This window comes from Chiroxiphia lanceolata, chromosome 5 (genome assembly GCF_009829145.1).
Source record: "Chiroxiphia lanceolata isolate bChiLan1 chromosome 5, bChiLan1.pri, whole genome shotgun sequence".
NCBI lineage: Eukaryota > Metazoa > Chordata > Aves > Passeriformes > Pipridae > Chiroxiphia > Chiroxiphia lanceolata.
The window spans coordinates 61,808,536-61,831,997 of record NC_045641.1 but is presented as its reverse complement, the minus strand read 5'-3'; the positions used below and the strand labels follow the sequence as shown (position 1 = coordinate 61,831,997).

Sequence of the window (23,462 nt, the reverse complement as noted above, 5' to 3'; positions counted from 1 at the left end):
TGCAAAATCTTGGAACAGGACAAAAGTGTTCTTTGAGCTAACTCTAATTGCTCCAATTAAAATTTGTAAATCCTCCTCTGAGCCTGGAGCAGAAAAGGGTAAGAATTTTAACACACCCATGGAAAAATAACTTGTTTGCAAAACTCGTCACAGTTCATTAAAATCTGGTCAGATAAGGGAAACAACCTTTCTCTTCACTGGGCACAGTCCAGTGGGGCTCCAATGGTATGTTTTGACAGCACATCCATCCCTTCTCAATGAGCTCCATCCTGCTGCTGCTGTTTGGTCCCCACAGTATCAAGTTTTGATAACCTAAAGCTAAACACACGTGTGTTAGAGCCCAGAGTGCCTGCTCACTGCTCTGACAGACTGCTACCCAGTGGAGAAGGAATAGAGAGTGCTCACAGAAATTCAGTGCCAATTCCCAGAATAGAGTGGGCACTGTTCAATTCAAGATCGCTACAGAGAGGGATCGGTTCTTGCCGTAAGGCCATACTGGATAACTGTGATGCACTTCACAAACAGGACTTTGTGGAGTCACCATCTCAACAAACACTGAAGAAGAGAAATAATAGCTTTTTCTGCCATAGCCTCTTTCCTTAAGCTCATTGAGAAAGAGCGCCCTCGTGAACAATCCATTTCAGTGACTCTTTTACATACAAAACCACCCTTTATTTGTTGAGCACTACAGCCCTAACTCCTTCATTCAGTTTTGCACTCAGTTGTAATAAAAGTCCATTTGTTTGAATGGGCCCAATCAGTAAAAAAAATAAAATATTAAAGAAGTCAAAACTGTAATTTACTACCAAACAGCTTTTTGTCACAGTGTAAAGCCACTGTTGTTTCTTGCCTTGTTCCACACCACTGTAACATGCAAACCTTGAACCTAGAACTGACTCCTGAAGAAACAAATCTTAGAAATAAATAGCCTTCCTTCTGTTTCCAAGTAATGGTTGTGCTCAGCCATCTGTTCTTACATCCTTGTTGGACTGTCCTTACAAATCTTAGTTTGCTCACAGTACTCCAAGTGTTTAGAACAACAAGTATGGATGCAATTGCATCATAATCTGCCATAAATTGCACTGATATTTGGTCTGTTAATCTGTGTAGCTGAGAAAAATGCATTTCTACTCAGTGCATCTAGCATTTTGGGGAGGGGGGAGTAGGGAGGTTGCCAAAAAGAGCACAGTAAGCTTCATTATCTTTAGAGCCATGTGCTGTCACAGCCATCACTGAAAATTCTGCAACAGGCAAGTCTGGAACAATGAGGTGCAGTTAATGCAGCTTGGGAGCTATTCTGGAAGCTAAAGTCCAGCTGCTGGATATCATCAAGTAATTCTTGTTGGTATGATAATAATTTTGTTTCTGAAAGTTAAATTTAGAATACCAACAATAAGATGAATAATTGTCACTAAGGCTGAAGAAGGGGTATTCAAAATAGAAGCCATCTTTTTATAAGCTGTGAAGCTTAAGCCTGTTTTCTAGGGTAGAGGAATGTGATGCAGCCACACTGTTATCTGCTGAAGTCAGGACATCCAGATCCATGTCTGTGTTCAATGAGACATTTAATTTTTCATTATTTTGTGTTAATGACAGACTGCCCTCTGTATCAGCAAGCTGCCAATCCTACACTGAGAGACTGTCCCCTGTATCAGCAAGATGCTATCCTATGCTACACAGGGGATCTTTCCTGGAAAGGTTTTTTGAGAATCTCCAGAATTCAGGACATTTAAGAAAAGCCCAAAAGGGTCAAATTTCTTATGGAGATACCTCTCACTAGCTGCAGAAGAATCCATTTCATAATCTGGATACGGGAGACTGAGACAGTGCTCTGGGAGATGATCAAAAATATGCAATGTCTTTTACATGAGGAACAATCAAGTAGCAGAGGACTTTTCAGCCTGGAAGAAGAGAGAACTTGGAAAGGACAGAACAATTTAAAATTGTGAGCACACAGTTTTGGTAGTGATCACCTGTTCACTGTGTGTTCCAGTGCCAGTGCAAGAGGCTGCCAACGAAGCTACTGGGAGACAGGTTTAAACTCAACAGAAATAAGGCAGGTTCTTCCTGCAACAGAGAGCAGGGCTGTAGAAGCACTTAGCAAATAATTCTACAGCTGTAGAAGTTCACATGGGCACGAGAAGACACTGACTGCGTACCTGGATGGCAGATCCATGGAGGATGCAAAATTGACAAGTCACAAAAAGTTCAAGGAAACCCTCCTCTGTAAATAATCAGGAAGATGGGACAGCTTTACAAGGAAGTATCATGTTGACCTTTTTCTTACCCTTCCCTGTGTGTCTGCACGTGGCCATTATGTGAAACAACGCAGGACTAAAGAGACTGTTTGCTTGAACTGGTACAGCTATTCCTTGGTTATAATCTTATCAGAACCACAGCTCTGGCTTCTCTTAGAATTTATTCTCCTTAGGAAATGAGTAAAATCTTTAGTACAATAACAATAACAACAAAAGCTGAAGAAATCAGTGAATTCACATTTCATTTTCAAGGTCATAGTGCTGACCACTGTAACTGCACTGTCTGCCTGAGAAGCTGTCTTATGACCTTGAGTCTTAACATCACACTTGGAATCACACGTAGGTTTAAAGTTGAAAAATTGAGGGGATACCTTTTTACTTTAAGATGTAGATCTTTAGTACTATTCCCAACAAATATTTTACGAGAAATCTAACATGCCTGTAGAGTCAGAAACAGTACTAGTGGATTCTGATACCTCAGACCTTGCTTTGGCTAAGATGGTCATGATTGCTATTAAATTTTTCTCAACTTTTCTAATGTGTTAGAACATGAAACATAAATGCTGACCTCCCAAGCACTTGTAAATCCCTTTGAGATACTAATGCTTCCTTTAACAGCAGTATTTAAAGAAGAGTTTAGCATGCCTTTCCAGATACTGGGAATGCTAGATATAGAACCATCAAGGAAGTAAATTCATTTCTTCAAGGCAGCTCAAAAAATTCCATAGTTACTGTCTGGGGGAGCAAAGGACTAAAATAACCTGAAGCTATGGAAATACAGGTAAATAGATAATAGAAGGTTGGTGGAGGTGGGGGTGATGCAGACACATCTAAGAGGCTCTGCAAAGAGACAACTTCCAGCTGTGGAACAGTGATAGCAACAGTGAACAAGATCCTGCAGAGCAGAGCAACTTAGTGGTGAGGAAGTCAGATGCAGTCAGTTCCAGTTCAGCAACTTCTGATTTTCCCCAGCCTCCTGGAGCCCCAAGGCCTGAGTTTCATGAAGTTAGGTCTGAGGTCACTTAGCTCAGCCTAGCTCAAGCTCAAGGACAACACACAGGTACTAACAAAACCCTTCCCGTTGTCACACAGTTCCATAAGGCACCTCTGCACACAGTACCATGCTTCCAAGGCTACTGGGGTGCTCAGCTTCAAGGTTGGATCCCATAACATAACAATGGCTTGAGCTACAAATTACACTATACTTGTACTTCTCAGTGAATTAGAGTCAGATGAGCAGCAAGGAGTAATTAATTTTAAAATACTTGATAAACAGCATTTGCATTTTAAAAGTCAGTAAGTCATCTCTACCTCTGCCCTAGTCATCTCTACGGAATCTTTTACAATAAAGACTAGGATTTAAATGACTGATGATTTCCAAATATGTGTGAATGAAACAAGAATTCCTATCTCTCAACATCTACTCATCAGCAGCAGGAACAAATGTAACCACATTCCTAAAAAATTACACAGCTCCTGCCAGCTTTTCATTTACGTTGCTGGACTTAGAGCCGAAACAAATGGAAGTCACGTGAGGCTCTTCCTGAAATAGTTACAAGAATTGGAACAGAATTATCATTGGTTGCTAAATAAAGGAAAAACTGTAGTGTAGAAACTCTGGAATCATATTATCTTCACTCCAGACACTCAAGAGATTACTGCTCTAAAAAAATAAATCTGGCCTAAATCTGGCTCAGAAATGCAATGGGCTCCAGCTTTCTTATATAAATGCTTGCAACAGCACAACTACAATGGGTCAGGCCATGGAAAACATATGAATAAGAGGTATTAAGAAGTATTTATTTGCTGCATACACTTATCTCAAAAACCTCTGTGCCAGGCCTTGCTTTCCTGGCTTCTTAGAGAAGGGGTTTAAATGCTGTGTATGTGTAGGGTTTTCAATAAAAATGTTGAACCATGAAGTAACACTCAGTGCACAAAACAGGTCATTAAATTCACACACATAACACACATACAGGTGTAGCTATCAATTCATGCCTTCAAACCTCAGATGTGTGTAAAATAATCTTCACATAAAATCTTATCATTAGTGAATACACATATTCACATACCTGTGCCCCTGCAAAACCTTGCTGAATCACTTATAGAAATTAATAGCAGGATACTTTATGAGGCAAACGCAAGAGGAAAGTACAAGAGGAAAATGCATTGAATAATATCAAGAAATTTAATTACGCTGGCTACACAATAACTCATTTCTTTTCTTTTATTTATTTCCTAAGATATTTGCATTATATATAGCCTATATTTTATCATAATTAGCTTTGAATGATTAAGAGTGAAGAATGCCTGCCATTGTACTCCTGTAAGGCACAATACAGATATAACAATGGTTTTTCTTTTCTGTTTTCACAGGGATAGTGAGAAGGGTTTACTACGTGTGCAGCAGTGTCCCTTTAAGTAATCTTTTTTTTGGCTGTGCATCCAGGGCAGCTAATAGTTTTATCAAATACCCTTCACAGCAAGTCGACTGTTTCCATGGAAACTGTAGAGCAATCATCCATTATTCTTGCAAAGATTTCTCTCAGCTCTCACCTAAATACAGGTAGGTACTTACTCTCAAACTACAATAGAACAGACAAATTCATTTTACAGGCTGTGTGACAACTCAACTCCGGAGCTTCCTATGGAGACTACGGGGAAAATGGGGCCTACAGCACAAAATTCCAAAAGGGACATGCGAGGAAGCCATAAAGAAATTTTAAAATAGCCACAAATTCTGTCCAGTCTAACATAAAACACAGCTTACAGAGAGGATGGAAGATTCTTTCCTTACAACTGTCAAATGGATAGGAGACAGAGTTGACCTGAGCTCTGTCACTTACCTCTCTCAGCATGTTGTTCTCTTTTTCCTTCTGTTCAAGAAGGCTTTCCAAGTGGTGCACGTGCATCTCTGCCTCAGCCAACCGCCTTGTTCGCTCATGATCCTCCTCGGTGGCTTTTGCTGACAGACCTTTACTCTGCAGCATCTCCAGAAGCTTTTTGATGGACTCGTCACGCGCGTTTAAGGTCTGTTTCTGGGTCTCAATGCGCAGTTCCATCTCTTCCAAGGTTTTACGCAGCAGGAAGAGCTCCTTGGCCTGGCGCTCGTGCTCTGCGTGAAGTCGTTGGAAGTTTTCCTCTGTCAGCTCTGCCACGAAGGGCTCGCTGGTTCTAGTGCTGCTGTCCTGCTGGAACAGCTGGTTCAGGTCTCGCTGGATCCGAAGCTCATCCTGGAGAGCCTGGATAGTCATCTGCATATGCTGAAAGAATAAATAAATAAATAAAATCAGAGGATTCCCTCCACTGGAGAAATATATAGACCAGTATGAGCCACATCAGTCCTCCTGAACTACCAACCGAAAGGCAACCACAGCACCAACAGACCAACATTATTTTTTTTTAAAGCAGAATCAAGGTAGAAGTGGGTGATACTACAGAAATTTCAGTTCCTCTCCTTCTATGCCTGGCAGAAGTTGCTTAACACTTAGAAGATTCTTGCTTGAGTGACTCTACCACTTCCATCAACTTGAGTGAGTCACTATTTCAAATGGGAAATGTCAGCAGGCATTTGTCAGTAAGCCGAGAGCTTAAAATATTTCTTTTTTTCCAAATGTTCACCTACCCTACAGAAGAGTTTTGCATAAAAGTCCTAGACTAGAATTACTATCTTGACAAAGCAAAGGGACACGTGGCTATTAGAATTTACATACTCTCTAATAAAATGTAACCAGCCATGAAGGCTGCCAAGGTCTACAGTACTAACCCTACACATAGCACAAATTTCCCAGTTAACTTACAGAAGAAACTTCAGCATGTCAGGAAGAGCTACAACTACAGAAAACTGCATATATACTGGCTGGGGAGAAGGGTCAGATGCAGGAAATAGCAATAGATCCTGTCTCAATGACTGTGAATATAGTGGGTTAAGATAATGGGACAATACAGAAGAAGCACAGTTTGTCTAGAAAAATGTCCTCACTTCCTATTTCGATAAACATGCTTTTTCTTCTCTGCAAGACGGAAGCATCAAGATAATAACAGAGAAGTACAAACACACCGAACAAAGATTTGATTACCAGGAATGAGATGAACACCGAGTATTACAGCTCTACCTCCCTTAAGTGAGGCAGACATGCTTACAATTTAGTCTGAATGCGAACAAGTCAGATGGACTGATCCTTGGGGTCTACCTTTATATTGCAAAAATCAGTGTCTGCAATACAGCAGCTTCCCACATTCACTAGGCTAAAGTACTAGTTAGTATAGGCTATAATCTATGATCAAGCTGGACACAGGTGATATACACTGTTAAGGTCTATTATGGTGCCAAATTAATAAGTTTTACATAAATCCAAATACTTGATTCAACTGAAATACTTGTAAAAAAGAGAACCTGTAAAAAGATTTGGGTTTAAGTATTACTTCAAAAATATAGTTATCAAAATTCTTATGTGAAATGCTTTTAAGATGTTAAAAAGATGTCTGGACATGGCCTTGGCAACAGGTTCTAGATGACCCTGCTTGAGCAGAGGGGTTGGACAAGCTGAACTCCAGAGATTCCTTCCAATCTCAACCACTCCATGATTCTAGGAAAAGACAGCAGATAGTATTTGTAACACAGTTACCTACATTTAATCTGTTTTAGAAACATAAAGGGTTAGTTTGGTTGTATAGAATGGTGCATAAAGAGAGTCCAATCCCATTTTCTTTTAAATAAAAGTCAGTACTTCAGACCGAGTACTTCCCTTCCTTTTGTGTTCTGGTCTAAGAAGAGCTTTTCAAAACCAGAGGTGCTGTTACACATCCAGTTGACATAAGTCCACACTGACACTAAAAGGAACAGTCCAGCCACTTGTCCTTCCTTAGGTGGCTGTCACTGACAACTGGCCCAAAACTTCACCTGGCTGAAAATCAGCCCCATCAAAACCAAACTAAATGTCTTTCCAGCCAGATCTCAGGTCCACAGGACAGTGTCACTACATCAGTGCTGATCCTGGTGCAAAGTAGGGGGAGGAAGGAGCTGGCAGAGAAGAAAATGGAACCATCCTTTATGCTGAAAATGGAACCATCAGTATAAACTGAAATCAGCTTAAATACACAGCTCTGTGGCTGGTGTATTGGTCTTTTCTTTGATTTCAGTATCACAGTACTTGGCAGTTACTAATTCAGTTAATCAAAAACTACACTTTATGCTGTAGAATCAGTGTGACAACATAGCACAGTATATTAAGTGAGGGAGTAAGCAATTACTCTGTTCTAAAAGGTATATTGTGGGTGCTCAGATTTATTTTTAAGTAAGAGATTAAAAATATCTGAAGAGAATCAACATAGATTTTAAGACTGTTTTTACAAATCACTTTTTTTTTTAATTAAAGATCTCAACTTTCAGTTATTGTCATTTATCCAAGCTACAGTCAAAGTGAGAATGTCAGAACAACCTTCAAGCCTTATAACTGAGGCACTACAGGTAGGCAATCAAAACTAGTACACCTGTTCAATTAATCTATGTCAATTGAGCTGTAGGAGAAAACCTGCTGCAGTCATTTAAAGGTTTGCCTCGTCTGTACCTACCCAACACCAATAAAGCCAGTAGGACGACAGCAGTAGTGAGAGAATGCCCTCAAATTTTGTTAAAATTTACAATAACTCCCCTAAATAAACTTTACAATTCCACACATGAGTTAATTCCATTTGTATTTGAGAAGTCCTACTTATTCACAGCCCAGCTGTGTGTTGTTCCTCCAGCTAACAAACAAATTCCCACATGCTTCCACCTGCCTCTCCACATACTGCCACTTCAGCATTTCCTTTCTCCCAAGCAAGAAAAAAGCTTCTTCTGAACAACCACATTATCTACTAAATGAAATTACTTCCTCTACTCAGTGTTGTCTCGGAATCAAACTTGGGTTATTTATAAACATCAATGGACCAAATCACCACAACTAAATTCTTGTATTTTTATCATTTGATCTGCTGTGAAATGTCATTTCAGGTTACTTAGGCAAAAACTGTGTCTCAGACCCACAGAAATTATTTCTCCCAAAGCTTGAAAAGTCTCCATGGAATTTCTGGGTCAATGAATTGTAAGATTCAACACGTGATGTGGGAAAAAAAATTATTACCAGTGACAAACAGGATTTATTGGCATCCAACAGTCTGTTAAGTAAAGACAAGGGAATTTGGAGCACCCCACAAAAATATTCGACAACTGCCTGTAATTCAGTTTCCCCAGGAAAATGAAGAGGTGGGGTGAGAGGAAAGGTTAGCATCGAGCTTATGAATAACTATCACTGTTCTCTGAATCACTGCTCAGTTGAGAACAAACTTCATTATGTGAAAGGTAACTGGAAAATACACCACAGAAAAGTTATTCTATGCTTTTCACACCCACTCTTTTCCAACATGCAGAATGTATGCAAAATAGGTTCTTTGCTTTCTGAAAGATTTTATGATTCTCACAATGATAGAACAATGTCTTTTCTTAGCTGGCTTCTTAACTACTTTTTTTAGTTGCTTGTCTTCTATATAATTTCAAAGAAAATGTCCTTTTCCCTCTGAAGAAGAAGACAAGTCTTACTAGCTTCTATTTCTTAGACTTCACTTTTAAAACGGTGACTTTTCTGGAAAGGCAAAATGTTTTCCAGGCTCATGCAATACTAGCAACTGATGCTTATTCCTGTGTCTAAGACCTGATTAGAGACCTCAAGAAAACTTGAGAAATAACACTGAAATAGTCTTCTCTAGAAATAAACACATAAAATTACTTTTAATACCACTGAGCTTTCTCATTTCATACTCTACCGAATAAGTACCAATCATGCTTTTCTTAAATAGTTTAATATCGGTAACATAATTAAAGTCAAAGCAATTATGATGAACCTGTACTTTGCTTGAAGCTTATCACTCAGATCTTGAGGATTCCCTCTTACATTCAAGTAACAAAAGCTTGTCTTGAAGCCTCGCTACAAATTATAACTACACCTGCAAATCACAGAGATATTTTTGTGAGCACACTTCTCTAGTCCTGCTGGTTATGTCCAACATACTTTTCTCTTGACAGAGCTAAGCACCTTCAGGCTCACCTCAAACATAAATCCTAAAAGGGCACGGTGCAAACACAACCTCTTACACCAGGTGTTCCTCTGCCTGTATTACTTCCATAGGCCAACTTAAAGTTCATTAACCAGGCTCTACACAGGGACAGAGTCTGACCTTCATTCAGCAGCCCAAAATTTACATCTGTAAGTAGCTGAACATGATTCAGTCTTTCCCTCCACCTACCAGGGCTCAAATTCACATTTCACACACCTTGGCAGATTGGTTAGATGAGCTTCCAACCTACAGTATGACTACAGCCAATGATGGAGAAATTGCTTGTATTTGGTTCACAAAGCACTCCTGCTGTTGCAGTCTCAGGATAATGCAAGTACCTACTGCTGTACTGGTGAGTTTGGGAACCTTGCTGCAGGCAGCTCTTTTCATCTCTCTCTGTTGAAGCTTTTCCATTTTGCATAAAATATTTAAAGATTCAGTAGGTCTGACAGAAAATATTAAAGAGAGTACAGCTTCTTATTCTAATTGGGAGAACACATAAGAACAGAAAGACCTGAATAGCAATACTTCCAATTACCTTAAATGTTTATCATCTTACCATTCCAAAGGAAGTGGGGGATGAGCATCTTTAACATTCTCAGTCAGGAAAAGAAACTTCAGCCAAGACGTGTATTCTAACCCTATATTTTAGATCAAAAGGAGGCAGCCATTGCTACTACCAAGATTTTGGAAGAAAGGATTAAATTGTGGCATGCTTTTTAAATAAAAGGATTTCCATACTCATCTTTGCAAGACAGAGCTTGATTCATCAAGGTACAGTGTTAAAGATTCCAATATGAATTTGTCCATTTGGTTTTGGTTGCCTGATTTAGGCTATTCATACTGCAGATACTGACTCTGTACCTACCATAATCAGATACATAACTCATCCCATAGTTTATTCAAGAAGTCTAAATGCTTAAATTAGAACTGTGGGTTCTGCAACACAGGTGAGGTACCTAGACACCAAACACTTCCATAGTCAAGTTCTCCTTAACCTCCTGGATCTAAATTCTAAGTAGGTTAAACCAGGGAAATTACTTTAACTTCTTGAATACCAAGAAAAAATTCAGCATATTCAAGAGATGCTTGTCAACAATACGCAGAAAGAAAGAGAAGAATGTGCTCTTTCCCAGAAACAAGGGAAAACATAGTATGCAATTACGTGACACTGTGGCACAGAAATGTGTCACAATGAGGTGGGAAGCATTGTCACATTCTGCAAAACTCAACGACTTAAACATTCTCCTCTAACACTGGGAGAACGCTGAAGATTCCTAATCACAAGCAAGAGAATATGGTGTGATGGTGAGGGCAGGGAGAAGAGAGGTCTTACTGGAATATTTAGAGGTGTGTTAAAAAGGCCTCAGCCAGTGAGTTCAAGCTCTTACTCCTCATCTTCAGACAACCCTAATGAGGCTCCAGTCAGGAAGCAGAAAGCTATTCCTGGGTGGATCTCTAACAAGATATTCTTACAGAAACGACTGAGAGTCTGCTTTGCACAAATATCTGAATATTGACTGGCTTCTAAATTTATATCTCTCACATCTCAGTGTCATAAAGGGAAGATGGTCAGTGCCTTCACCCAAATTAGCCAAGAGATGTTTTAGCACCTTGCTCTCACTCTTTGCTAATTATTAACCAGAAATTCCTAACAAAAGTTCTGCTGAAATCAGCAAATGTAATGAAAATTTCTTATAAAAATTAACAAACTTAGATACTGAAAATTTCCAGGTCACTTCTACTGTTAACCCACAAAGCCAGTACATCCTATACTGAATGACAGCTTTATGATGCACATGTACTTCCCAGTTTTTTGCAAATTTGCTCAGTGATCAAGCTGTTCTTCACATAGAAAACACTAAGTGCTTGGAAACACACAGGACAGGTGTGCTGGCTTTGGCTGGGGTAGAATTACTTTTCTTGATAGAAGTTGGTATGGTGGTATGTTTGTAAGCCCTGAGCAGGGCTTACATAGTGTCAAAGCCTTTTCTGCCTCTCACCTCATCCCATCAGCTCATAGGCTGGGGTGCACAAGGAGCTGGGAAGGGGTACAGCCAGGACAGCTGATCCCAACTGACCCAAGGGATACCCCAGACCATATGATGTGCTCAGCAACACAAGCTGGGAGAAGGAGGAGGAGAGGAGGACATTTGATTTATGGCATCTGACATCCTAAGTCACCATCCCATGTGATGGAGCCCTGCTTTCCTGGAAATGGCTGAACACCTGTCTGATGACGGGAAGCAGTGAATGAATTCCTTGTGCTTGCACGTATGGCTTTTCCTTTACCTGTTAAACTGTCTTTATCTCAACCCACAAGTTCTCACTTTTACCCACTGGGGGAAGAGGGAGTGAGTGGCCGTGTGGTAGTTAATTGCTGGCTGGGGTTAAACCACAACAACATGTTTCCTTTTTTTATTATATATCACATACTTCTCTATTTATTTTTCAGGATCCAACCCAGGGATAAAAAAAGTTTAAAAAAAGAGACATATGTTAATCAACGAAAAACTGGGTTTTGGTAGATACCATTTACAGCTAATCTTTCATTAAGCCAATTAATTTTGCAGCTGGGATAAAAAGACAAGCTTTCAGCTACGAAAGCACATTCAGGTCTGAAATGTGCTCGTACTACCTGTAAACTCTGCCTCACTTTTGTCTTTAGTTCATCATGACTACAATGCTACTACTCTGGAAAGATACAATAATTAGGATATATTTTATTTCAGAAGGACAATTCAGTAAGGCCTACACCCTCAAATGTACAGCACCGGAAGAAGACAGAACTTAGAGGTGCTTTTCTTGCCAGCAAATCTGCATGCACAATCACAAACTTTTGCATTATGACAATAAGTCCCATGTATTTTACAATGAAAGCATTTCAAACATTCGTAAGAGGATGAAGCGCACTGAGCTCCAAAGAGACCACATGCAAAATGTTAGAACAGGATTTAGTCACTATGGGAAATCACTCTCTCCCATTCTCAAGGAGTTAATGTGTTGGCAGCGTTTCTGGGAAATAGATTCTGCTGAATGCACCACAGAAGCAAAGGCCTGGCTGTCCGAGGGAGTCCCTGCTGACATTCAGCTGCAGCCCACGCAAAGACACTGAAAAAAGGGCTAATGTCAGGTGTCCTGCAGGGCTGAGATGAAACAGAACTTGCTGATTCCAGAAATGCTACATATTCCCTGTAAGGTGGATCAGGGGCTTCAAAACTCTTATTTAAATGGAAATGAGTGGGCGATTTTTATAATGTTAAGCTCAGATACAAAATACTGCTATGATTTTAATGGGATTTAATGTGTGAGAGTCAAAGAAAGAGACCTGTATTTTAAAGACAACCATCACATATTGCATTACCTCTGAGACAGCAGAAGGGCAAGATGGTAAAAAAGTGCTATAGATAAAGAGCTTAAGTTGTCAGTAACACATCTATCAGCTGAACTAGACTTGCACAAAATGACTCATTTAAGGGGGCAGCATGCAGCAGCCTAATTCCTTCACCTCTCTTTGTACAAACCTTCCCCCCCAAAAAAACCCCACAAAAAACAACAAACCCACGAGCAATTCAACAGGAATTAATTTAAACTCCTATTAAACCCGTAGTCACAGAAAAACCAAAACTGCAATGCAACCACCTCATACTAAATGTACAGGTACATCCATAAGAAGGCTGCAAGGTAAAACAGAGCAAATGCAGTACAACAGCTATGCAGTGCTAGATGTCCATGTGAAAGATTTTTACCTATACTAAACACAAAGCAGCTTATCTTACATAGAATAAACCTAAGCTGTTTTTATGGTCAAAGGATAAAGTATGAATATAGACAGTTTCTATAGAATACCTGATGCACAGTAAAAGCATGGCTTATCACGAAGAGATCTGTGCACATACCTGTGTGCTAAGAATAAAAATTCTGATTAAGCAGAGGGAAACCTACCAAAGTTCTGAAAAATACCAGTTTATCAATTTTTGAACAACAAATACAATTCTGACAATTCTCCAGCTTCCTAAGGGAATTTGAGCTCTGTGGTAGATACGAGAAATGGTCTAGTAGGCAACAGCATTCAAAGGAAAATTGTTTCTGAAGTCATATCAGTGAGTCCCAGCTACCATGTGTTTACATTTCCAAAGGTACTTCTACATTAGTAGTTTACTGTGCTTCAAAAGCTTTTTCTCATGCAAATCTTGCTGGAATCTACATTTCTCACCCTTTGAATATCAGCAAGCTATGATCCTGGAGCTAAAAAAAAAAAAAACCAGATTCTTTTTAAGTGCTCATCTTTCTTGAGAGCAGGCATTTTGGGATTAGGGCAAATGTTTAGAATTTCTCATCGGAATCAACAATTTACATACTGATTTTAACCTCTATTTCCCACTAGGCTGTCCAAATTGGGTTAGCATTACACTACTTAAATATCATGTTTTATTTATATACAAATATGAGCTTTGATTTTTTGTTCTTATGCTGCTAAAGAGACAGGAGTCCTTGCCCAGATGCGGTTTTGTACATTGCAGTAAGACAACTGTTTTTAGATTCTGTCTCCCATGTTTAACAAGCATAAGCTTCTTTTGTCACAAACCGTGTTGATAAAATGGATCCTCATGTACGAGGTTTCTGTTAAAAACAAACAAACAAACAAAAAAGCCAACACACAAACATCAGACAGATCCAAATTCAGGCCAGCCATGATAGAACTTGTAGAATTCATTCTCATCCCATTTTGCATGTGCATTCAACACACCCAATTTCATCCATGGTACAGAATACTTCTAAACGTTGCATCTGCGAAATAGGTTCTTAGGTGCCACATTCAGCTTCTGTGAACCTCTCATCCCATGAAAGCAATTATAAATTATTATGGCACTTAAGGGAAAGAGGATTTTAACATTTATATATGTATAAAATCCAATATTTTCAAATTAATAGCATCTACATGAAACGTGACTCATTTTGTTAATACATTAGGAGCTTTTCTGCAAAACCGTATTATTAGTCACCTCAATTAGAGAGGTCAGCAAATACATCTTTCCATTAGCTGACATAAGGAATCAATTCAAGATAAAAGGTGCTCTGCTACAGAACCTTTGATCTTGTGTTCAGTATTTTCCAAGATATGAGCATACATCTGCAACATGCTCTAAAAAGGAAAAACAGCCGATGATTTCTAATGAGAGAGTACTACACGAAAAATCGATGCACAAGAAAGCTGTTTACTTTATCCACATCACTCTTGCCACTCCCCTCCCTCAGATTTAAACTTTGTTCTATACTGGTTGGTTTAGAGAGATTACAGTATAAATCTCAACGCACACATGCATGGGTTCCACAAGAATATTTTGCATAAACCTGATTATCTCTCACGTGAAGACTATAAAATATGGAGTAGGCTGGATCTTTAAAGCTTTTTGAATAGTTCAAGCTTGTGACTGCTGAGGACTGAAGAAACAATCACAAGCTAGGCTGTGATACATAAACTGATAGTATTTCAACTAATTAGCTGTTATGTAAAACAGAGAGTTTTTCAACTTCTGCTTGCCCACAGCACTACAACACTTTGTTCTTCCTGTCCATCTGGAACAGCATGCTTCACTTGCATTCAACAGTGGAAGATCTCATGAGCTCCCCAATGCTCAGAGATTAATGGACTGATGACTATAATGTTCTTCTCACACTTGTGCCCCCAGAAATTGAGCTACAGTCCAGATAAGATATTTATAAGCCACATCAGCCTGGACTATCAAACCTGGACAGCGGTTCACCAGCAATTTGAAAACACTGAAATTTACTGACATTTTGTTTGCTAGCTATTTTAAAACGTTTTCTTGAGCAAGAAAAGCATCAGATGACCAGATATGGCCATATGTGAGAAGACAGCACACAGGACTTGATCTTATGAAATAACAGAACATGTGATATTCAGGATCTCATACACAACATATGGCTGTACTGTGACACATGGGAAGTTCTTGCCAATGGAGTCTTTGCACAATGTTCAACCAAGCCAGGGAGATAACCACCATCAAAAACTGCCTCTCAGCTGCACAGACCAGGTGTAGAGTGAGGTTTTGCCAGACTGCTTACAGTTTTCCTTGTGATGATTAGATGGTAACCTTGCAAGGCAAAAATCATCTTAGGGAGATGATTGGAGTGCAGAGGCCCTGTATTGTTCCATAACTCATCCCACTGTTTCTCAAGAAGATGGAGCCAACTTCACTATGTCACGATAATGCTTCTTTCTTTGTTTGTCCATAGTCTCTCTGCCTTCCTAAATGCTTTCTATCCCACACACAATTTTAAGTATTGCATCTTCTCATATTTACTGTATCATCAATTCTTCAGGAAAAAAAAGAAAAAGCTCCCTGGAAAAGTATTTGCAAGTGACCATCTTGTTTTAAGCCACAATAAGGAAGAACTGTAGACTGTCATACTATATTGGCCTGAAATCCAGAAGGCCTAAAATGATTGCTGAAACAAGAGCAGTGCCCAGGTATATATCATCAGCCAGTGTAGAGGACTACAATATGTGCAGTGCTATAGACAGAAAAAAAACCAAAAACCAAACCCAAACCAACTCATTCATTTTCCCTTCTTGAGGTAAAAAGTATGGGCTTTTTAGAGTTATCAATGCACTGCATACAACCACAATAGTCAATCATTTTAAATCTATCCTGAAAGATTAGGGCTTGAAGATCTCACAAATGAGACAAGTTCTTGCCAAATGGAAGATATGCATCCTTCCATCTCCTCAACTTTTTTCATTTTCCTTGAAATGCAAGGAGGAAGAAAATAGAAACCTGCTTGTAAAAAAATTTGCAAAAGCAGCAATCATCAATAAAACTCTACTAAGCCTTTTCAAACCTGTGATTGTTGACATGATACGCGGTATCTTCTCAGCCCTCTGCCATGAAATATTGGCTACACTCACAAAGGAACAGACTTGAAAATGTTCTTTTCTGGATACGTCAAGTGTCTTACGCCAAGTGCTGTTTTGGGAAGACAGGCAGTTCAAACGCATTACTGGAATTTCAGGATAAATTTAGAATATGGCTGCAGCAATCATTGTCCCTGTGAAAGAACATATAAAAAACCTCTGATCAAAATGTTCTGGCACTTATCCTCATGCTGAAATGACAGCAGCACCTTTGACAGCAAACCAGAACACAGCACATTACACTGCGTTCTAAAGGAGCTTTGTGTGACTTCTAAGAGGCAACACAATTGCCCCTTGAGGAGGTTTAAGAGAAAAGTGACAAAAAATATCAAGAGGAACCTGGATAGCCCTGGAAATGGGAAGGTCTAGCACAACCCACCTGAACAGGAGGCATTCAAATTTCTGCTAGATGTACCGTGACAGTGATTGATGCCAGGCTCAAGTGCTGCTTTGCAGGTACAAAATTGAGTATTTTCATTACTAAAATCTTTACTAGATCCTGGAACGTGATGAAAATACCTAAACAGAAAAGTTTTCCCATTCAGAAGAGTGGTTCTTTCCCACAGACATCTGAGGATTTTCAAAGCAAGAGGCAATTCCCTTTGGCAGCAGTGCTCAGTCACCCACCACTAAACCCATCAGGTGCAGTAAGTTGGGTTCTTAGTATGCATCAAAAATGCATCTGTTCAGAATGTGAAACAGATAAAGCTAAAATGAGTATCTGCCATAGGACTGACAGCTAGAATGACTTGTGCCAGTGAAAGGCTTTAATAATGTCTTGTCTAAACTTGCCCATCACTCTAGGAATCGACGGAATAGACAGAAGGATATAAAGCAGACCTGAGTTCACTGTAATAAACATAAAACTATCCAACACCAAATAGTCTTGGATCAAAATGGACAGTTGATATAGACTGTGCTGGTAAAATCATGTAGGGTAAATCTCCCACTGAACGAATACTGGCTCTTAATAAATCCTTCCAGGAACCACTTACTCATGAATTACCACTATATGGTCATTCAAGCAGTTTTTCATGCCGTTGGGCTTCTTGCAGAGCAATGACTGAACTCCCTTGCTTCTTCATATACCAGACTGAGAATACATAACTGTTCAAAATCTGCAATAATATAGACAGAAACACTGTGAAATAGAGTCTTTTGGTTCTGGTTCATGTGCATTTATGTAGATTATCTTGTAACCAAGTGCTCTGCATTTAAAATCTATTCAGAGAAGCATCATAATCTGCTGATACATCTGTATGAACAACTGTCAAGACACAGAGGAGAATGGAATTCCCAGTTATGAGTTCAAGGCATCAATCCTTGAATCTAGCAAGAGCTTAAGCTTGTCTGAACATAGATAGTAATCTCAGAGCTACATGTTTTATGAGAGTCTGTTAATTCAGAAATAAAAAAAAAATATTGAAAAGGGCTTATAGCATTGAAAATCTGGAACACTCATTTGTCCAGTGTCAGACAGATCATTTCAGGGAAACAGAACAAGCTGGCTCTGAAGACCCAAATTCAACTCATCTCTTGGATATGTTCTGGGACCTAGAAAGAATTAAGGAAAGGATTCTTTCTTTAATCCATCTCAGTGTAAGGCTGAAGGACCAGTGATGATACTTATTTAAATGCAAAGTTCAAGGTACACTTTAGAACTACTTGCTGTGCTTTCCCAGAGAAATAAACCCATATATGAAATCAAAGTTAAATGCAGCAGGGTTTAGCTCTTTCTTTTCTCACTCAAATGGATGCCTAGATTAGCTTTACTAGACAGTTCGTACACCTAATTAACACAGAAACCTGAACACATTACTAAGAAACCAATTCACAATCCTGGATTTCATAATCCCTGCATTCCTTTTAGATTTTACCTAACATTAACACGTCTTACTCATCATTAAAACTGTCTGTTGGTAACACTGTTTTGAGATACTTTTGCTACGGAGATTGATAACTGCTTAAGGGAGGAGGAGCACAAGTACTGTTCTCATCTATTCTTCCAGTTTCAGGGCATGAGGAGGGAAGAAGCAGGAAGAGCCAGCAGATCAATACCTGGCTCTCAGCCCGGTGTCACTGGCAGGATTTTGCAGTTTTTAATTATAGGTCAGTTTACATGACAGCAGGCCTGCTGGCAATAGCCAGGGTACACCTGTCTCAAAGGGGGAAAAGGATCTTTGCACAGGAGCTCATATGGCTCATTGAGAGCTTTAAATTAGGGGGAAGGAGATAAAACCAGGCTCACTAGAGATAAGCTTGGGGCAGCATGCCAGCATTCCTGGGACAGGGTACCAGTGAGGTCCTGTTTGCCATATCAATAGAGGTATTGGATGGAGATCCATGCAGCACATAGTTATTGATGTGTTAGAAACCATGAAAGCACCTGAGAATGATCACAGAGGAATCAGGGCTGGTGCGTGTTCAGAGAAGAGCAACAGAGCTGGTGAAGGGTCTGGAGCACAAGTCCTGTGAGGAGCAGCTGAGGGAGCTGGGGGTGTTCAGACCAGACAAAAGGAGTCTCAGAGGGGAGATCTTATCATTCTCTACAACTACCTAAAAGGAGGGTGTAGTGAGGTGAGGGTCAGTCTCTTCTCCCAGGTAACAAGCAACAGGACAAGAGGAAATGGCCTCAAGTTGTGCCAGGGGAGGTTGGATCTTGGATATTACAAACATTTCTTCTCCACAAGGGTTGTAAAGCACTGGAATGGGCTGCCCAGGGAAGTGGTTGGGTCACCATCCCTGGAAGTGTTTAACAGACATGTAGATGTGGCACTTAGGGACGTGGTTTAATGGGGGGCTTGGCAGTGCTGGGTACGGTTGGACTCAAATGATCTTAAAGGTCTTTTCCAACCCTCATGATTGTATTCTACTCTATGATTGTCACCAGACAATTTACAAACTCAGGACAGAAATGAAATGCCTCAACTTCCTGAAGACTCTCAGATGTTTCTCCCCTCTGATCAGAGCCACAAGCCACCTAACCTAACCTACCAGGACAAACCCTGTCCTAACCTGCTTGGACAAACCTCTGATGTCCTCACAGTCCTGTTAACGCAGCTGAAGTCCATACATGCAATTTCTAATGGCTATTTCTGACTGATGAGCACAGACCAGAGAAGTATTTAAAATTTTAGGACTGTTAGTAGCGGTGTTGGGGGAAAAGTGGGGCTTGTTTTAAAGGTTTTGTTAAGAACCTTCTGTTTACAAATACATCCTTCTTGGAGAACAATTTATTAGAGAACCACTTTTGTCTTGTTTTATGGGCTTTGCTACTGAAAGCAGACATCCATTTGTCACCTTGTTCTGCCACAGATTAACTGATTGTTGTTTATGTCTGTATCCCCAAACAAAAGACTTTAGACCATTTTCCTAACCTGATAACTGCACATATAACAAACTCCAACTGCCAGGAAGGTGAAAAGCTAATCTATGTAGTTTTAGGATTATCTTCTGGTCAGCCCCTGGCTGTTATACAAAGATAGACAGTAAAGCCTGACGGAAAATCTTTCCTCAGAAAACACATTTCTCTCATCACTTTCCAGAATAGCAGAGACAATGTTGTATAGGAGGCAACACTGAACCTGGAAAATTTAACTTTGGTGTCTGGCACAAAATCCCTAGAATCTCATTCTCCAACAAAGTCAGAACTACACAGCAGTACAACAAATGGACAGGAGAAATTTTTCACGTCCCCAAATATGTCTCTATTTCTAGCTACGCACACAAAAAATATTTACAATTTTATCTTTTTTCTATATTTTGCTTGAAGTTAAATTCTATTGGTTTTAAATACATTTTACTTAAATTTTTATATATTATTTTAAATTATTTATTTCAATTTATTTGATTGTCATAAAAGAACACCTCTTATGTCTGTACTTTACATTTCAGATTTCGTACCTTAGTCATATAATTCTTTTTTACCTCATCTGCATCCCTACATCACAAAATAAAAGCTACTTTTAAAGTTCAGCATTCCACTGCAGGCATGCTTTTGGGGTTGGGTTTTTTGGTCACAGTTAGTAATTTGTTCACTTTTTTATTCGGATTTTGTTTTCTGTGGAAAACCTCATTAAAATCCTAATATATAACGTTCAATAAATGTAAAAGGACACCTGGTATTATGATTTACTATGCTAAAAATAAAACCCCATTATATGATTATTTTTACCAGAAAAGAACAGAGCAGCTCTTCTTCATTAACCTACTACAAACAATTCAAGAAAAAACACAGTGGCAATTTAACTGATTTAATTTAAGCAAAAGCAGTCAAAAAAGTAGTTAGTTATTAAATTACTTCAAGCCTTACACAGAATAGAAGGAAAATAACTACTTGAACCAGTGAAGAGTGATTTATAAACTCAAACCTTAGCTACTGTCAGAAGAATAGAACATATAATGGGGACTAAAACCATGCAAAAATATAATCTTTCCCTGGTCAAGATTAAAATAATTTTCTTAAAAGCTCTGGAGAACAGACAAGCACATAACACCATTGCATTTCTATTAGTCAAAAATCACGATCCTATCAACTTTTCACCATTGCTTTCCTCGAACCCAGATTATCAATCCTTTCTGTCATGTTTATGGATGTGCTGGGATAACCACCAGAATAATACACCACCAGCCCTTAAACACAACCACAATATAAATAGTGAATCAAACTGATACAGCAGAAAAGGACTGAGAGCAATAAATAATGAATGAATAAAGACTTTCAAGAAAGCATTACTGTTCTCACGGTCTAAAGGTCTGAGCACAAGATTTGTATGGAGAGGTGGTAACTCGACCAGCTGATAAACAAAAAACAGCTTTCAGAGCACACCAGTCCTTCTTTAGGTTTTGCTGGTTTTGTATTAAATCTCTGAAACTATAAAGCAGCAAATAAAAAACACAGTGAATCAATCTTATGTACTTTAAAAACAATATTTTATCTAGTCTATGATTTTTAGAATTCAGTACTGGTTTACTGCATATTCTATTTTTTCCCATGCCATGCCCACAGACAATTCTATCTCAGAGGAGCCAGTCAGTGCAATGAACTCCCTCCATAATATCCCCCCTTATCTACAGCCACCAGCCAGATTTTTTTCCTACTGAAAACTCAGTAACATTACTCAGAGCAAAATTTCTCAGTTTGTTCTCAGCTTGAAAGTTGCTGCTTCTGTCACCTTTCCTCCCCTTAAAAAGAGGTTTTAAGTCCAAAAGTTTGTTTACTCTTCTCTTGGCTACATCATTTAATCTAGCAAGATGTTTTACTTCTCTACAAGGCTTCCTGTGGTCATCAGACTGTACTTGGAGATATTTCTTCCCCTCAAAAAAAGGGAAGGTACTGTCATATAGATCATCAGAATATTTAATTGTACATCAAAAAAGGTGTGCTATGGTAGCACAGACATGAGTACTACAACTTTATGGCAATCTCTAGTATCTGTTTTAAAGAAAATACAATAGGACAAGCCTGTTGGTAATATGAGGTTTCTATATGACTTCTCTTCTAGAAAATAAATTTCCTTGAAACAAATCTGTGTATTACTGAGGTAATAATGAATAGCACTTAGACATAATGGCTCCTAGACACTAAACATACCTTAATTTTCCCAGAAGACAGCCTGAGAGCCTTACTGGAACATTTGATAATTTATTCTGAGGAAGAACTTAACCCTCAAAATCTATCTGCATCATTCTCTTTGCAGCAGAAGTACCCGTGACTCACTGTTGACACCAGGCAGTGGCAGGATACAATAACCTTCCTGTGCCTCTCAACTGCTGGGACTGGCAGTGACTCACCACCAACTTCACTCAGGCCAAGATTTCCTGTGATGCAGCTTCTGTTTGCTGAGGAAAGCCTTGCTTACACTTTCACACATCCAGCATCCACAAACAGGTAATAAAGATGATGCCCCATATCCTGCCTCTGTTACATAAAAGTAACTGTATTTATTCGCCCCAAACAAAAGCCTTCGCTATATTCTGACACTACTAAAATTAACCGAAAATGTGATTCAAGTCTTCAAAAAGACAATTATGTAAAATCAGTCTGACAAAAAAAATTCCCTTTATTACTTAGAAAAAAAGCAACACAGGAACCTTGATCCCTTCATAACCAACAGAAGATCAATTTAAATATATAATATAAACAGATAACAGCTGAATAATGAATCCAAAGCTGAACCAATGACTTCATTGATCCACTGAATCCATCTACTATTTTCTGAACAATGCTAGGAAAGTGAACACTAAAATTTATGAATAAAGCATTTCCTTTCCCAAGATACACATAACAAAACTAGAAATAAAAGGAAAACCATTTTCTGCAAATCAGCATAGAAAAAAAATACACTGGTAAAACACGATTTTGTAAAAAAGTTCAAAAAATTAAAATATTTAACGTATACATTTGACAAAAAAGCTAAACTTTGGAAGCAGCTGTCTTACATGAGACAAGGCAGTTCAATATCCTCAGTTCCTGCTTATCTACTAAACCTTAGGAAACAAAGTCCTACATGTGTTTCAGTCTCACCATATATTTTTGAAGTATCTGTAATATAAGCACATTGTCCATGTGTAAGCAGTGCTCCTCACTGGGAAGACTGGCTATAAATCAAAAGAAACAAAAAATAGAGAAGAAGAAAGTTTGTGAAGCAAGTTTCTTGATGTCAGTATTAAAACCAACTCTAGAAACCACCGATAAAGCTCCTGAAAGAAGCATTCTTTTATGGGAAATAATGAAAAAAGTTCCTACATAGGTCCAGAAAGGACCTATGTATTTACAAATTACTTTTTTTTTTTCCAAGGCTCTTGATTATACTGAAAAATCAACAAGAAACATCAGCCTCACACTGGCCTTCCCCATTCCAGCTGCCTTAACCAAATAAATCTTAGTCGTAATCCCTACCACTCTTGAATGGGAGATTTCAGTAACTCCTCTTTTACTCACAATGAGTTTAGTTAACTACATGTATTAGTAAGAACTGAGACAGCCAGATCATCTGTTTCCATCTATTTACAGAATGATCTCAGAAAACTGCCCATAGTCAGTTTAAGAGAAGAAACATCATCATTCTCACAGCTGAACCCCCAGATGAGTGTCTGATGAGTATAAAGACACAACGAGTTCAGTATTCTTCCGTCTGATTCTGCTCTGTCAGGGAAGAGGCAAAGGC

General features: G+C 39.0%; 1 protein-coding gene across 14 annotated transcripts in view; it reads right to left on the bottom strand.

The window, feature by feature from the left end:
• The window catches only part of ERC1 (ELKS/RAB6-interacting/CAST family member 1), a 289,340-nt gene that overhangs the window by 220,969 nt on the left and 44,909 nt on the right, over window positions 1–23,462 (bottom strand). For all 14 annotated transcript variants that reach the window (XR_004357059.1, XR_004357060.1, XR_004357061.1 and 11 more), the window contains exon 3: window positions 5,105–5,521. Coding sequence is in view for 11 of the 14 variants with exons in the window: in XM_032687654.1 (XP_032543545.1) it covers window positions 5,105–5,521 (417 nt within the window). In the remaining 3 variants the exon portion in view is untranslated. The remainder of the gene's footprint in view (window positions 1–5,104; window positions 5,522–23,462) is intronic.